This window comes from Necator americanus, chromosome I (genome assembly GCF_031761385.1).
Source record: "Necator americanus strain Aroian chromosome I, whole genome shotgun sequence".
NCBI classification, from domain to species: Eukaryota; Metazoa; Nematoda; class Chromadorea; order Rhabditida; family Ancylostomatidae; genus Necator; species Necator americanus.
In genome coordinates this window covers 29,749,557-29,767,039 of record NC_087371.1, presented here as the reverse complement: position 1 = coordinate 29,767,039, position 17,483 = coordinate 29,749,557, and the positions used below count along the sequence as shown (strand labels likewise).

At 39.4% G+C, this 17,483-nt stretch overlaps 1 protein-coding gene across 3 annotated transcripts; it reads left to right on the top strand.

Moving 5' to 3' along the window:
• Nucleotides 1–250: 250 nt before the first annotated feature.
• On the top strand, nucleotides 251–17,483 carry RB195_007268 (uncharacterized protein; the record flags this gene model as incomplete). 3 transcript variants are annotated; one of them, XM_064180819.1, is made up of 29 exons in its annotated part: nucleotides 251–345; nucleotides 2,892–3,014; nucleotides 3,083–3,200; nucleotides 3,315–3,449; nucleotides 3,701–3,811; nucleotides 3,887–3,994; nucleotides 5,398–5,451; nucleotides 5,521–5,640; nucleotides 6,197–6,355; nucleotides 6,417–6,509; nucleotides 6,772–6,948; nucleotides 7,005–7,138; nucleotides 7,215–7,284; nucleotides 7,778–7,831; nucleotides 7,940–8,066; nucleotides 9,691–9,756; nucleotides 9,841–9,901; nucleotides 12,355–12,458; nucleotides 12,563–12,639; nucleotides 12,672–12,702; nucleotides 12,782–12,815; nucleotides 13,399–13,513; nucleotides 13,698–13,809; nucleotides 13,872–13,954; nucleotides 14,024–14,164; nucleotides 14,774–14,907; nucleotides 14,968–15,109; nucleotides 16,047–16,137; nucleotides 17,359–17,483. In XM_064180819.1, the coding sequence occupies 29 exons, from the start codon at nucleotides 251–253 to the stop codon at nucleotides 17,481–17,483; spliced, it is 2,994 nt and encodes a 997-aa protein (XP_064037659.1). The 3 variants fall into 3 exon arrangements, with proteins under 3 accessions (XP_064037659.1, XP_013301442.2, XP_064037660.1); XM_013445988.2 differs by lacking the exons at nucleotides 3,701–3,811; nucleotides 12,782–12,815; nucleotides 13,399–13,513; ... (5 more) ...; nucleotides 16,047–16,137; nucleotides 17,359–17,483 and having other exon boundaries at nucleotides 3,315–3,436; nucleotides 3,874–3,994; nucleotides 12,563–12,699; XM_064180818.1 differs by lacking the exons at nucleotides 251–345; nucleotides 2,892–3,014; nucleotides 3,083–3,200; ... (16 more) ...; nucleotides 12,672–12,702; nucleotides 12,782–12,815 and having other exon boundaries at nucleotides 13,409–13,513.

Here is a 17,483-nt window from a genome sequence, read left to right as displayed (position 1 = left end):
AATATTCAGGCAGTCTGTTGATTGAGCATAGTTTGTACTGCTTCAATTAGTTTAATAAATTGTTATTGCATTACACAGAACAAAAACATATAAGAAACCGGTAGATTTCTGAAAGTCTTACTTTTCTTTTTCTTCGAGGATATTCATAGACAATTGAGTTTTATTTTGGTTGATGTCGCCTCTTGGAGTGGATGATTGATTATTTTGGGGATTTCCACCTCTTATGTAGATTGGTGGGTAAAGCCAGAGCATGACGTTCTACACAGGCGCCGGTGGGCGACGAGCTGGTTATGTGCCTGGCCGAGATCCGATGGTTGACGAAGTTATGCGAGGATGGCAGCAAAAGTGAGATTTTAATGGTAGTCGTTGTCGATGGATGCAAATATTGTGTTGCGCTGCATCTATCGATCTATATTTTGCTTACAATTGAGCTAGAAACTTGGAAGAATTGAGGAAAATGAATGCAGATAATATTAGTGGGATAGACTTAACATATCACTACACATCACTTATTCGATTTTTAACAAAAAAGAAAAACAAGAGGAACGATAGTTACTTGTAATTTCTCTGAACGCTTGGTCTGAATCCGATCATCAACCATCTACATGTCCATCTATCATATTGGACATTAATCTGTGCGTATATTTGGAAGACGGAATACAACTCTTTCAGAGTTATGGTAGGTATACTCAGTATTCAGAAAACTAGTTGTACGTAAAATGCGTCTCATCGTTAGGTGATTTGCTTAAAACCCTAGTGAGGTGGTTGGAGTGACCCTAGTGAATTATTGCGACTAGCAGCGAACGAATCTAATTGCAGCAGTGGATGCAAAACACTTCAGTGCAGTGTAGTATAATGTAGTCTGGTCAAACCTGTTCACCTTCCATGTAACCAGTTATATTCACTTGATATGCCGAACACTTTCATCTCTGTTGTTGTTTTTGTTTGTTGGATTAGACATCCACTGGACTTTAACTGAATTTCATAGAAGAGTGTTGCTCTTTTTCTCGCAACTCACCTTGTTTTCTGCGAGTTTTTAATGGAATTCACGAAACGTTCCTTTTTTCGGTGCAGTGGGGTGAAGTGCATAGGTGCATTTTGATATTCAAGCGTTACCATCTTAGCAAGCTTTTGTGGCTGAAGTTGAGTTTTGTAGAAGTTAGTGCGCAACTACTCGACCCTGTTATACAATATTAGTCGAAATGGTTAGTTTCACGCATTTCATAATCAATTACTTGGTGAACGATGTAACGCGAACGGTCCGTATAAGGAGCTTCCTGACATGATTGGTGGACTAATTATCTTGAGTTATGTGAAATAATGTTTTTTTTTTTTTCAAGAATATCGTTAAGACTTCTGAGTATTGAGTCCCTCCTTCTGCGTGTGCTCTATTTCGTTGAAACTCGACTCCTATGGCTTCTTTAAAGGTGTTGTCGTTGAGGCGCACTTTGTCTGCACTTTATTCGTGCCGGAGGTAATAGATAGGATTAATACCATCTTTTGCTGTCATGTGCTTTGATGTGTGTTTACGGTCAGCCATGCTGAATCCTTCTCGAGAAACGCTGCTTGTTCGCTCCCTTTTTTATCATCGAATGGTCTTCCAGTCCAGTTAAGGAGCACTTGTTTGAAGATGTTGTGCATTGCAGGGATAAAGGGACTTGGTGATAGTTTCGAACGTCATTTGGATCGTAGTTCCAGTACAGCTTGCTTCACAGGCATGGCGGTATCATGAACTTCAGGAAGGAAGGTCTCTGAGACAACATATTCATCTTTCCTCAGATTGTAAGGAGACAAATGAACGTGGTTGTTCATGAGGATGATCATGGATGACCTCGTGAGAGATCCCAGCATCGTCAATTTCGTGACACACTGGCTTTAGTGATGACTTTGGGACTTCGTCTTGTAAACTCTACGACTTTCTCTCGTTTCTGCAAAGGGAAAAATCTTTTGCGAATGAAACGGTCGTTTATCAAGTAAAGAACTTGTGGATAACAGCGGCATTAAGTAAGCAAAACATGTGATTGAAAATGATGTAACTGCTTCAGCAAAAAAAAGGAAAAAGAAACCTATCTGGCATAGAGTGGGATGGGGGTTGATGTTGTGAGTTTCCATGCACTGTCTTACCTCGTAGGATAAACTCAGAAAGTCTCTTTTTTTTCGGTTCGTTTCACTGCCTAAGCGTCGTAAAATAAATTTAGGCGGTCCCCCTCACTCTTAACGGTGAAATCACCAGCATTGACTTGGCAGACTGTGAGGCAGAGTTTAAGATTGAGATTTTCGCTGTAGAGCTTCTCGAATTTGTGTGGAATGTTTCGACTTCCTCTTCATCGTAGTTTGATGTTGGAACTTGAGTAACAAGGATTGTCGGAGCTAGATCTAGATCTCATAGACTTCCCAATCGGGCCAACAGATTCTCGAAATAATCAGAGTTTAAGTCTACACTTTTGTTTGCTAGGACGCCAATTCCCTTTTTTGTCGCATGTTTTGAGGATATTCGAAACAACAGTTCTTCATCAATATCATGATGGGCAGTCTTCTTGCCTTGGTCAGTCCGATGGCGTTGCAGTTGGAATCCTTGATTTAACAAAAAAGACCTCCAAAATTCTAGCGTAACGCATTCTATGTACAAGTAAGTGATCACACTCCCTTTCCTCATTAGTCTGGACTGGAGTGCTGAACAAGTTCATCACCCTTGTACACTGGGCGTGAGTTTAAACCAAAAAAATACTGAGTGGAATGAAAGCAAGCTACACCTCTATAAGCATGTTTGCTCCAGAAAAGTACAGCAGCAAGTTTTTTCTCTGATCATTTTGGTATTAAATAGGCAAGACCACGAAATAGTGCGTTGTAAAAAAAGCTAAACTTTTTTCCTTCAGCCTTTGAATTTTAAGGTACTGCAAGTTTTCGGACGTTTCTATTTGTGTGACTTCTTTTAATGTGAACGGAAAAAGCCCACCAAGTGTGCTACGGGGATGGTTTCCTGACGGAAATGTTTCCGACTTCTATGCTGTTGGGTAAGAATGTTGTCATTAATTTTTCGTTTAGTTTCATTCTTTGTATCAATTACTATTCGCTTATGTAGTTTGCAAGAAATGGACCTTTCCGTTGGGACGTATATAATCGATAATCCGAGGAAGATGGAAGAATGGATGGAATGCATATTGACATCGCTACCAGGTGGAGGGAAAAACTATAAAGTGGTATGTCTGCGTTCTTCAATTTTCGGACCTTTAGTTGGAATTATGACGTTTCGTTATTCTTTGCGTTTCTAACCTTTATGTTATTCAATTATTATATGAGAAAGTTTTTTTTAGGTATCTAGCATGCGACTGATTGGGATATTCGTTGTACTTTTCCAGTCTCGTGTCTCTTCGGTTAAGGTGTCAAAAATTAATGCTGCGTACATAGCTACAGGGATCTCCATGCTTGTCAACAAGTTAGGAAATAAGGCTAGTCTTGTTCTCCAATGTTACTATGTTCTACTTGTTTTCTTACTCGCATTCTTTGTGCATATATATCTGTAAATGTTCCCAAGTTGTTTGAAAGGAAGAGAAGCTGCAACAACAGTTTTTTTCTCTTACAATAGTAATTATCGTGCGTGTGAGACAATACAAACTTAGCAAAGATAGGAAGAGGGCAGTGCTGATGTTACTACTTGTCTTCGATTCTTTACATTTGATTCGTCTCAAATAATTTTTAGGGAGGAACGGCGATATCATTGCATCTCAACGACACACTTGTGTGCTTTGTGAACTGTCATTTGGCAGCTGGTACTAGCGAATTAGATCGACGAAACCAAGACTTTAGTTATGTGAACAAATAAAGTAGAATTTTTAGTTTCAAAATCAAGTAACTCTTACATAGAATTTTTAGGGATATTTCACAGTTGGCGTTTAACGATGGACTGTCAATATATGATCATGATGTAGTGTTCTGGTTTGGCGATCTCAATTACCGACTGAAGGTCGAGAATTCCGGCTGGAACGGGGATCAGGTTAGGTTTCAGTATAAAAGGTCGAACTATTTCGTATGTATTTGATTTTTTCCTACATTTGCTGTATACTTGAAATAAGACTCATTAGTCTTCGGCGCTTCTTAATGCTGAGCCTTTGCTCTTATTACTTTTATTATTTGAGCATAAAATTAGGTGTTGTGAGCTTTGAAGTGATAGTGCAGAAGAAATCGTTTTAGCAGTGTTAGGACATGATTAATTTCTGAGATTTGTTCTCGAGATCTATGTGATCTGTCTAGGAGTGTATACCATTTCATGCTCTCCTATAGTCGGGTCAAAACAACATGAAGCACGACGCATTTGCGTAAGCGGTTGCGCTCGAAGCGGTGCGGTGATACGTAGCGGTTAGAATCGACTGAGGACCCCTGCTACGTGGTTCATTGCTGCAGTTCGCAATGATCCATCTCCATTCCAACCGCTATCTCTACCACCCCGCTCCGAGCGCAACCGCTTACGAAACTGCACCGTGCTTCATGTCGTTTTGACTCTACTTTTTTTAAAATACTTTTACCTTCCTTGCGTCGAAAAACGCCTTTTTTTGAAATTTGGAACTCCTTTTGCTCTCGGTTCATACCAAACAGTTATTGTGGCGTGTAATTGCTTGTAAAGTTCTTTTATTCAAAGTAAACCTTCTGGGTAATTGCGTGCTAAAAAATTTCAAGTAAAATGAGATGTAATTCCTCTTTCTTTCGATTTTTATTGTACCATGCACACACTTATAACTAGACCATCACAATCACTTTGGCAATCAATTTATCCAACATTCAATGGGTTTTTGTTCTTTGTGTAGTATCTCTTAGCCTTTGTACCCAAATCTGTATTTTATTAGTCCCAACCATGTTGACATTAATGAATTGGCCACGTTTACAGCAGTATATTAACTATAGAAGACGACGGTAACTCGCAAAAATACAAGCAATAGTTGCAGTCACAACATATGTATGTATTTGTTCTAGTGTATGAGAAAACAGTCTTTTTTTTGGGTAACGAAGTCTTACGACGATAACCTGAAAAGTATATTCTTTTCCTTATTCTTACTTGATTGAATTCCTCAAATTGCGCAGTGCGCTGCTATTGCGCTTACAGAAGTCGAATGGAGAAATTTAAGGTTTCTAAAACTTTGTTTTTCAAATGCTTAAAACGGTGACCGGAACTTATTTTTGAAAATATGTCCAACTCTTGATACGCATTTCTGGCTTAGACGTGACGTTTTGGGATGCATTTTATTCATAATTGTTCAGTCTACAATTGCTTCCACCAGTTCCAATGGATGAAACTTACCCTGAATGGTCGGAAATTGGTCGAGAGCTTTCGTTTTATTCTTTATTTTCTTCCTATCACTAGTCATTGTTCTTCCGTCTTCCAGCTTCACTTTTCTATTTCAGGTCCGACAAATTGCGTCTTGTTCGGAATTCTCAGTGTTGTTCAAATATGACCAGGTACCGCTTCTGCTGTGCTTCAACGTTTAATCTAGTAGTTTTATACACATAGTAGTTGATTGTTGGCAGCTTCGAGAGCAACAGTCGATTGGTCAAGTATTTGTCGGGTTCCAAGAGCCGGAGGTGCTTCCTTTCCGTCCAACCTATAAGTATGACGCTGGGACATCTAACTGGGATTCAAGTGAAAAGGTAGGTCAGCATTAAAAGCAGTTTACCACGAAATTGACAATGTTTGTATCTCATCATCAATAGATAGGGTGGGGATGTAGTTCACGAATATGAGCGTTGTTACACTCAATTCCCAATAGTTATCAGAAAACGGGCACGTGAACAGCATTGCTTGCATCGGTGCCCCAAATCCTGCAGCTGACTAAGGATAACAGAACATTTGCGGCTATGCGTTTGCGATTGTACAGGTTGGGGAGCTTCTGCCACTTATTTGTGTTAGCTTTAGTTTTGCAGTAGTTTCTACTACGACGGAATTGCTCACGTTCTATGGCGTAAGAGGTTTCATTGTAGGGGCATCCGGCGTAAACAAGGATGTTTCTCACTTTTTTTTTGGATTAGAAGGCGAAACTGAAGGCTAACAATCGTAAGCTACAGTCAGACCCTCTATCTATGTGTGGAGAGATAGCAAAATCGCCAATTTTGACATACATGCTGTATGTGCTGTATTTGGTGCCTTTGAGCTTGATTTGTATTATCATAGAAAAAAGATAGAGCAAAAATAAGTGTAATGCTGTAGGCTCGTGTTCCTGCTTGGTGCGATCGTATCCTGTGGTGGACACGAGATCCCGATACACGATTGAACCTTCAGCGTTTTGAGAGCGTAGAACAGATTTCAATCAGCGATCACAAACCTGTGCGGGCATGTTTTGCATTGACTGTGCGAAGCATAGATCAGGTATACTATGTGTCTAGAGAAAGTATATTTCTTTCAGCAACTGTTTAATTCTCGTTTTAAGGTGAAAGCTGATAAATTGTATGATGAGGCAATAAGGGAAGCGGATCGACGAGCCAATGAACTTTTACCTCAAGTATCACTGAGTTTGACCGAGGTGCCGTATCTTTTTCTTTATGTATTATTAATATTTTCTGAAGTTGCATCCACCAAATGCTTCCTTTTCGCTGAATAGTAGCTCATAATTGCATTGAGCAAACCACACTTGTCTAATTTGATATCAGCTTTTTACTTTTCTTTCTTAGTCAATCGATCAATCAATCAATTCTGCATCTAGCTGTCTTCCATATGTATAATTTCCTATTATTGAGAAGCTGCTCCTCATCAGTGTGCCAGAATATGTTGTTTCTTTGATTTAGGTTGATTTTGGCGAGGTTCGTTTCCTGGAGCCACGTACTCGTTTGATAACTATCAAGAATACGGGGAAATCTACTGTTCGTTTCAAATTCATAGTACGTCCTGAACGTGGAATATGCGCTAAATGGCTTCAGATCACACCACCGCACTATGTCATTCCGGTTGGACAATCCACGCAGGTATTGAAGTTCATGTCTGAGATTTTCTCTTATCCACTATGAAAGTTGCGCTTCAGATCTCACTTACTGTTGTCATTGATAAAGAAATCTCTTGGGAGTTGAAAGATACGAAGATGCAAGATATCTTAGTCATGAATCTAGAACATGGACGTGATTATTTCATCCCTGTAACCGCACAGTATTATCCAAGGTAACAGACGCTTTCAAGGATCAGTTAAGCGTAATCTCACTTTTTTTATTTTATCTTAGTAATATTTTTTGTGAAGGTGTTTTGGAGTGTCACTGGAACATCTGATGAAGCGAAAACGGGACCCAGAGAAGAATCTAATTGATTTTGTAGGTTTTTATTTTTATTAACGTCTTGATTGTGAGACTGTTGTGTTTTGCGTTAAAACCTTAAAGGCATCACCCCACGAATCTGGAGTGGTACGGATTTTCGGTGGAGTATTCGTATACGGGATCGTAGATTATTGAGAGAAGGGTGATTCCGTCCATTTCTTCCTAATTGCCGTAGAAAACGGCTCGGAAGATACAGCTTCGAGCGTTCCGGCGCACTATTTTCCACAAGGAGTTCGACTGGAGCGCGCCAGCCTTGTGCACGCGCGCATCTTCCGGGCCGTTTTTTACGACAATTAGGAAGAAATGGACGGAATCACACCCCTCTCCATAATCTACTATCTCGTGTACAAATACTCCACCTGAAATCCGCATCACCTCAGTTTCGTGGTATGCTGCCTTTAAGGGCTCAGAATGAAGACGTTAAGAGCCCTGTATCGAAAATTACCCAGAACAGTGTCTGTTACCATTTTATCATATGCTTTTATTTTAGGGTGATGGTCTGGAAGACGAGGAAGAGTATTGTCCTCCAAATATACCTCGCGAGGTGAGTTTTGTTTGAATTCAAGGGTGATTGTGATGTTCATTTCATTTATCATTATTAGAATAGAATATTATTAGAATCTTGTCTAGTGAGAAATGTCGGGAATTTCAGGTGTTCAGACTGGTTTCTGCTTTACAACGATTGGGAAATGATAAGCTGGATCTTAATGATATTGTTGACAACTCTACATTTATATCAGTTCGTAATGCATTAGAGAACGACTTTCCGAAGGACCTAAGTAAGCTATAAGTTTTATCAGTTGTACAAAATTGGAAATGGTTGCAAGTGTTAGCATTCTTAATCGGTCTTATCTTTCCTGCATGTCTGACACTGACGATGAAGAGTGGCAACGCCACAATTATTAATCAGTCTGCTATTAGTGACAGGTTTGAAATCATGGCTGTTACTCGGATTAGCGAAGGTCTACTTTTTTTTTTGCTAGAAACACTCGTTTGAGACATGGTCGTGGTTTTGCTACTGAAAAGTGTTTTTCCGAGTGGCTAGATAGATTGGCAGACATTGTAAACGAAAGACGTAAATACACAATTTAAAACCTGCTGCATGATGAACAGTATATGACAAAAAATGTATTTATACAGCACTCAAATAGAGAAATCTTTGATTGAATAAAAACGCTTAATCAGTGTGTGTTCATCCTCTCGAGGACAACTCGATGGTACACAACAGTCTACCCGTTTGAATCTCTAAATTGGTAACTTTTGTTCCAAGACGAGAAAAGATTAAGAAATGCTGCTATGGAAAGGAAATCTGCAATAGGAAGCCTGGAGATATAAAAACACCCATCCCTACTATTTATCCAGATGGAGAAGCATGCAACAACATGTATAGTAGAGTCAAAACGACATGAAGTACGTTGGATGTTGCGTAAGCAGCCGCGCTCGAAGCGGTGCGGTGGAGCGTAGCAGTCAATCGTAGCAATCGAGTTGGGACCCATGCGAGCACTGCGATCGCGTCGCTTGGAGCACAGCGGCTTACGCAACTGCACCGTGTCTCATGTCGTTTTCATCCGACTATAGCAATAGTACTAGTGATGTCGTTCAGTAAATTAGTATAAGTCAGTCAAAGCGATAGCCAATGTCGAATGTGTTCAACTGGTGAGCGCAATTCACATTAAGTAGAGGTAAAGCAGAGTGAAGTAGAAGTGTGCGTGTCAAGAAGAGAATTATCGTCCGTTGCTGCAGACGTTTTCCTCACTCCTGTTTCCCCAGCTGAACAGGTTGAACACAATTGACGGCTGCTACATACTTGTTTTAAAGAAGTTATCAAGGAACACGATTCGTGTTTTGTGTGGAACGTCGGTGTTTCCTTTTGTTTTGACCCTCTTTCATTAAGTTCTACTTCACTAAATAATTGTGTTCAAAAGATTTGATAATTCACGGGCAATGACAGTGTCTGTTTCGTGCCGATCATCTAGAGTATTATTGTAGTTCCGCAGTTGTGCCAACTTTCTTTCCTTGACCTCCCCCATAATTTGCTACTGAGCTTCCATTAACGGGCAAAAGAAGAAGACATTTGTGATAAAGGAAATATTTTATGAAATGTGATTGATAAGGACAGGTCTTCTTTGTCCTTCACATTTTGGACCAGTACGCTGGACGTTTACCTAATCAAAAATCCCATAATGAAAGTAGCGCTTCTCGCTGACACAAATGTCAAAATATATAAACGTGGTTTAGTTTCTTGATGAGATAGTTTTAACACATCTTTATGTTGCCTGCTGCTCTTTGGAATCTGTCAGTTTTGCTTTCTTAGTTATTTTACCGTGCTACGGATGTTGTTTTTTAATCAAAGAATTCAGCTTTTTTTTTTATAAATCAAAATAAAACTTATGAATTGTTCAGCTAGACTTCATGTATCTGCACTGGCTCTCTATAGTGCCTTGTTGAGACTTTTCGATACCCTCAAAGGTGAGCGTAATCTTTTATTTCCCTACTTTTTGGTTTTTTTGTTGTCTTTGTTCGGAATTTCTATTCTATTTAAACTATTTTCAGAGCCTTTAATACCATTCAGTGTGCAACGCGAAGTGAGGGTGGCGAGTAGCGATGCCACTGCGTGAGTTTTCTATTTCTATTATTTCTAATCTTCATAGCTCTATTTTTAAATGTGTTTTCTTTTCTTTCTAAAACTCATCAGATTTTCATATGACTGTTCAGAAAACTCATGACAGTTAGCGATGATAGTTTTTCTTTAAAATATAGCGTGGTTATCTGACGGAAAGTGTAGTGCAGTGATAAATGAACTTCACTGCTTCAAGGTAGTCAATGATTCGAAGCCAAAACTAACCAGGTATTTCGTCCCTCCGTCGTCAGTAAACTGGTAATAACAGATTTGTCTGCTAGGTCAAAAGAACTAGTTTTATACATCAACAAACCCTCAGAAGTCATTATTTAGGCCACATACTCGTTCATAAAACTTTACCATAAAAAGGATGGATCAATCTGAATAATTTCCCTCTTCGGAGTCAATTTCGAGAATACCGGATAGTAGAAACAGTTTCTTTCGTTTTACGTTTCGTTTGAAAGCAGCGGTCGAGAAAATTTTTGAACTCTTCAAAGGTACATAATAGAAACGGATTTCACTACTGTCGCAATAGAATCGCGCTCGAACTCTAAATGAGGAAAATTTAAAAGAACGCGATTTCTGGAGTCCAGCGGCACTAAGTACTCTTTACTTCTTAGATCCCAAGATTTTTAACAAAATTGTGCATTTTCGCAGTAATGTTCATGTATGTGAACTGTGTCTCTGGCCATATTTCTAGGTGGAGGGACCTCATTGTCGAGAATTCTCGCAGACGCTGCCTTTAACATTGCGTTCATACTGGGAAATATCTATCCCTATTCCTTTCTTAGTGTTTCCCTCAACATCCTCAACATTTATAATCCAATGTTTGGAAGCATAGAGTCAGAGAGCACAGAGACAGTGTTTTCTGCATATTCTCCCGATTGTGGACACAAATCATTACTCCTTGAAGTTTGGTATCCGAAAGCGAACGAGCCGACACCGATTTGTCACTCATCGTTTGGTCAAAAAACTGAGCTCTTATATGTTGGTTTCCTTGTGAAATTTAATTAAATTATCGTCAACAGAAGTTTTTGGATAGATTGATTGTCATCGATTTGATCAGGACGCTGAGAAGAAAGGTAGCAGTTTCTCGCTGTACCAAAAATAACCTTTGGAAAATTATTAGGAATTTTGTTTTGTGTAGAACAATAGCCAAACAGCGCAACCCTCGATCAGCACATTTGAAAACTTTCATTGGTAGGATTACAGAGACATGAGAAATGAATTAACAAATTGACAACAAGCAGTAATTCGAGGAGACAGATTTCCACTCCGTTTGGAGTAGTAAAGAAGATCAAGAATAAGATGCTGGTGTCAATTGAAGGCAATATACCACGAATCCGAGGTGGTGCGGATTTCAGGTGGAGTATCCGTATACGCGGTCGTAGACTATGGAGACGGGGGTGGTTCCGCTCATCTCTCCTTGCATCACTGTAAGCAGCCGCTTCCAAAATGCTGTTTTGTACGACGCCATCCATTGCAACGCTCCACCCCTTGCGCCGCCTCTGCCTTCCGATTCGTCGGAAATCAGTATAGCTCCGATAGGCAGTAAGGGACGCTAAGCGTGCAAGGGTGGTGCGCTGCAATAGAAGGCGTCGGTGAAAACAGCATTCTGGAGGCGGGTGTTTGCAGTGATGTAGGGAGAGATGAGCGGAACCACCCCGGTATCCATGATCTACGACCTCGTATACGGATACTCCACCTTAAATCCGTACCACTCCAGATTCGTGGTATGCCTCCTTTAATCCCTTTGGGATGTGCCAACGCGTTCAGCACTAATTAAAAATAGTTGAAGATTTATGAACGTGGATGCGGCCTACGGAACGGTCAAACTAGTCCGGCCGTTGTACCAATGCAGTGCTTTTATCCTCGCAAACAAGTCTGGTACCAATTTATCGACCTCAACGTGGTGAAAGTCTTGGTTGCGAAGCCAGCGGAATCTCTTAGCATTGCTCTACATCCGTCTTACTAGACCAGTATTGTGTGGAACTCGCTAAAGCCAACGTAATCCAATAATATATAATTTTTTGAATCTGATTAAAGTTTATGTCTGGCTTGTTTTTCATTCTCCACCTTGATCACAATTTTTACATATCCATTTTTAAATATTTAACGTTATTTTACTTTCATTCATCTATTTGTCGGTTGACGCTACTTCCCCTACTTTATCATATTGAAACCTTCTTCGCAGACCCATCCAAGATAAATCCCATGATTTTTGCAATCCTACCCACACCTATGTTTTAATTTTAATATCTTCTAGTTCTGTATTTTCTTGTGTTCAAATGTTATAGTATTGGAATAGGAAATGATTAAATTGAAAGAAATGTTGACTTCGTTTTGGAACAGCATCTTCATTTCTCCTTCATTTGCTATGGTTTGAGTATCAGTATCCAAGATGTATGCTTTTTGAAACAGTTGTGCTCAGTTGCGGAATATTTCAGTCTTTGGAAGATAATTTCATCGCTGCCATCGATAAACGCATCTATACTTGAGTATCTCATCGATTACTTACGGGAGTTACTATCGCAAGTTCCTGAGGCAACAGGTCAGTTTTACCGTCGTTCCGTTTCTAAATAAAACGTAAAAACATACTAACCATGAAAGTAGGCAAATCGTGTTCTGCAATATGAAGTGTTATGGATATTTTAGATCAGCTCGTAGCCTGGGCAGATGTGTTATTCCGAGGAGGAGCGTTGTTAACCACTGTGCCTCATTTGGAGCCACGGGTGGTAGCATTGCGTAGTTTATGCGCTTACAGAAAAGATGTCGCCATTTTTGCGAGTTAATAGGTTGTGAATCTTTTCCTGAATATAGAAATTTTGAAATAAGCACATTTCCTACCATCTCTTCTGTCCTGGACTCTTCCAGGCAGTCCATATAGTACGCTCATTTATTGCACAAGGTTTGGCCAGTGTATTTTTATCGTTGAATGAGTGCTCACAGTACCCTTCAACAGACCAAGTATGCGAAGTTGTTGCATCTTTTCAATGATCTAACTGACCGTTTAGAGCTAGTCTTAGCGGTTCTAGAAGTGCCTTGTAATTGTTTCTCTCGTGACGTTCCTGATTTTGTAATCATTGAATTGTTTTTTTTTTTCAACATGATATCTTCAGTCATTGAATTACCCTGTGTGTAATCGAGCTACAGAGTTATGGTATTGTTGTTCTTGTGTACTCATTGTAACCCAGGATCACGCCATAATCTACGGTTTTCTAGATCATTGTTCGACTCACGTTACTTCCATTTTCAACTCCCCTTCTTTTATGATGGTGAAATTGTGATAATTCATTTCTGATTATAGTGCATTTGTCTTGATTTATTACGTTTTCAATGCGATGAACTGATTAAACGGTTAAGTGTTGAGAGAAGTAAATGTGTAGTTCCGTTTCCTCGGGATTTTTCTACTTTTTTTTCAGATTGTGCTTCGCCTTCCTCAGTCTGCTCCCCGATATTATGTTTGCGTATTGGAAGTTTTGATTTTTTAGTTATAGAAATATGGCATGGCTATTGAACGACATCAAAAGACGATTCAATGAAGCAGCGGCATCTATCGATGCATCACTAGAAGAGAACGCTAATGGCAAAGAAGCGACAGATGAGGTTTAGTTTCATTTTTTAGTGACAAGGGTACATCGGTTGCTGTTTCTTCGTCAAAAGTTGTTAATGCTCTTTAGAACCGATACTTGGTAGGTGAACTAGAAAGTCCAAGTTTTTCGGAAACCATTGTTTTGATTTATAGTCTTTTTTCTTATGCGTTTGTAGGACGATGTAAGTAATGTTTCAGCAGCTAGGTAGCACTTCCGAGAAAGAAAAGCATGAGGGTAGTGGTGAGCGCAATGTTCAGGAAGAAAAAGTTTCGATAGAAGATATTCAACAGAAAGGAAGAGCGCTCGCAGGTAAGACGTCTACTGTTTGTTTTCGAGTTATTGGCGGATACTATTGTTGGGCATATTTCTAGCCAAGCTGCTGGTTTATGCAAAGGATACAACGGAAAAAGCAAGCAAAAGTATCGTTGCAGTGAAGAATGCTGTAGTTGAAAATGTAAGTGCTTTGATCCGTAGCCTGTAGACTGTGATAGTAGACCTAGTTTGTAAAAATATTCATTCACAGACGCTCATTGGAGAACTGGACCGTGAACAAGAAGCCTTTACAGCCGAATTAGCTGCCAACCGACTTCCAGATGTTGTAGAGCCGTGGGACGGGCTACCTGATCGGGAGTTTGCGAAGAAAAAGATTTTAGCATTGTCTTTGGTAATTACTGTGTTTACAGTTTTTTCTACTTCATGTGGGTTTTATCTCCAGATTAGAACTGCTGAAAACGACCACTATAAAGTTTGCTACTCCACAGCAGCTTTTCCAGCGCACTCGCGTACGCAACTGCAGCGAACTTCATGCCGTTTCGACAAGACTGTACAATGCGCTGTTTTTGCTCTAGAAAAAACTAGTGTCCACACTTGCCTATTGACACTTTTTTGATCACTATCTGAGGTGAAGGGTAGGGTACGAACTGTGCGTATTCAAGGTGTTAAAAGGAGTAGATTCATCTTGTCGGTGCGCTGCAGTTGTACGCTGTAAGATCTATCTAGACGCATCACGAATCCTTTAATTTTTCATCATAAAAATGGATGGTTGTGAACAAATACGTTTATTTGAAATGCGAAAGAGGATTGTTTTCATTTCTTGTAGCTTTTTTTAGCATATGAGGAACAAGAAAATACAGTAGTATGAGTTAAGATAATCATATATTTTTTTAAAACTCAGTTTGGCCCTTCTTGTACTAGAAAATGTTGTTTTTCTTTTACTTTATTCACAGTCTACACTCTTAAATGCTGCACATATCTACCTTTGCTCATCCTTCAGGATCCACACAACTTTATTCGTGAATCACCTGGTGAATGTGGATTTGACGAAGCAGCAATGCAGGCCATGGCGAAACGGCTCATCGACGTCGATCCTAATCTCAGCCGTGTCCGCTTTGAGCTTGTACCGAAACAGTAAGGGAATTTCATTTTTTCAGTTGTTGTCATCGATCTAGTGCTGTAGCTCGTTTTTAGACTGAACGAGGAGAAATTCTGGCATAATTACTTCTATCGCGTATCTCTCATCAGACAGTCGATTATTGCTAATGCCTCAGATGGGCAGACATGTGTTAGGAAGACCACACCGGTACCGCCTGAGAAACCATCTTCTTCAGAGGTGATAGAATACATTTTTACTTTTTGTTCCGTTTTGTTCTTTTTATGGGCTTGCTGTTTTGGTTGTGTATTTATTATTATTATTATTATCATTATTATTATTGTTTTATTGTTTATTTATTTATTTATTATTATTTGCATTTATATTTATTCTATAATATTTTGGATGCGTTTATATTTATTCCATAATATATCCTAGCAACATGCAACAGTTTGGCAGTAGTAATAGTGCGTTCAGATGTAGCGTGGATTTCTTAATAACAAGTAATCATATCCAAAAATTAGTTTACGCAGCAGTGAACTGGTGTTATGAAAATTTCTACCAATTCTTTATTTCTAGTGTCTAGAAAACAATTTATGTCTTTTGTATCATTTTCTCTTAACGTAGCGAGCTTTGCTTATATGAGAGGAATAGCTGACTCACGCACACCCATACCTCATCTGCCTGTTAGTCACGTAATAGTTAACAATTGTATGCAACTTTTAGGCTAACGAAAGCACACAGAATAATCCAAGAGAAATTAGAGTGGTCCCCAATTCAATGACTTTCTCAGGGTCTTCTCGTCTGAGAACATTATAACGTTTGAAAAAAATGACAACAGGAGATGTAAATGAATACGAGGACAAAATGACTAGGAGAAAGGTGGCAGAGAAGAAATAATAGAAGGGTCCCCCCGATGGAACAAAGGTATTCATGCCTAGTATCGTAGTACTAACTAGGAAACAAGCAAAATGGAGTGTCTGTGTTCGTTTTGAAGATTTTTGACTAAACGTAGCCGATATGTCATTAGCACAATTGCAAATGTAGTAAGCTATTCTCTTCCAAAAGATGTGATCGTAGGAATGCAACACAAATATTAGAAAAGCTATGTATACGAATTAACAGAGTCAAAATAATAAATTACTCTACGGAAAATGCGAAGATCCAAAATTTTAAGGTTGAGCAACCAGTGGCAACTGCAAGCAGTACAGATGTTAGTTCTTCAGATGTTAAAGCAACAAAGGAGGACATACAGAGCCCACAAACGGGTGAGTTTTATTATGGATATGGATTTGCAGTCGACAGCTAACTTTGGAGCGTTTGAATTTACAAAAACTGCTGGGATTTCTATTCATTTCAATAATCTTTGTGATATTTATGCACGACACATATTTGGTATGAGAAGGGAGAATAACGAACGCAGAAAGTATTACAGCCACCATTGAACCGATTCAACCAGAGTAATGCGACGCGTGGGCGGTACCACAGCCCGCGTCCGCCGCGTACGCACAACGTCAGCCAATTTAAGCGTGTTGGGAAAGATTGCGAGTGCTTTAGTTAGGGATTGCTAAAGACATTCTAAAGAAGAAACTTTGGTGATGGTGGGGAAGGAAATTAGTTAGCATACCTTAAATTCTATTTTAAAAAATCCACTTTTTCTTTATTTCCAGTGTTAAAAAGCATAGCTGTTGCTTTCATTTTCGATCCTTTTTGTCATTCCTGGCACTAGATAGAGTCAATGTTTTCACTGGCTCGTAGCTTCTTTCATGACGTGCTAGGATTAATAATTTATGAGAGAACTTAAGCGGTTTGAGAGTACACAAGTTCATCCACACATCTGTGTAAGTTTCTGTTAAGCATCTCTTTATATATATTTGTCTTTGGCTTGATTTTTAATCGAATACATACAGTTCTAGTTCTTTGGACCTCCTGATGCATCAGCTCTATTATATTGAAGTATTATTATTTATTTTCACTCAATTAAACGTGTGGCTGACCAGCGTTACACTTTTCGTTTCACAAATTGAAACCTTATCCAGTGGATTTATTCAAACCAATATTCTAGTCATTTTTTTCAGCTTACCTTCACTAAATCTTCTATTCAGTTGAAATTTGCTATTTATGGAGTAGATTTTGACGAAGTAACGGTCTGAGAAGTAGTAGTGCTCTAGTAATAATTAAGTGGATGTTGCCTAATTGATACAATAGGGTCAAAATGACATGAAGCACAGTACAGCTGGGTAAGCGGTTGCGCCCGAAGCGGTACGGTGGAGGTAGCGGTTAGAATTGAGAAAGAACACTTGCTACCAAAATTCTTCGCTGCAGTTGGGAATGGTTCTACCTCGATTCCAAGCGCTTTCTCCATTGCACTGCTCCGACAGCAGCCGCTTACGCATCTGCGCTGTGCTTCATTTCGTTTTGACCCTACCATATGCGTTGGGTTTGCTTCTCTCGTTATTTTCTTCCTATAGTTACAAGGATGTTTCCAGATGATGACTGGGAACGAGAAATTCTCTCTGACTTGAATGAGTACGAATTGGTTGCATCGAAAAACGAGAAGTCCGACGAGCAATGGGAAGCGGAGATACAGGATTTGCTTAATTCCTCAGAATGA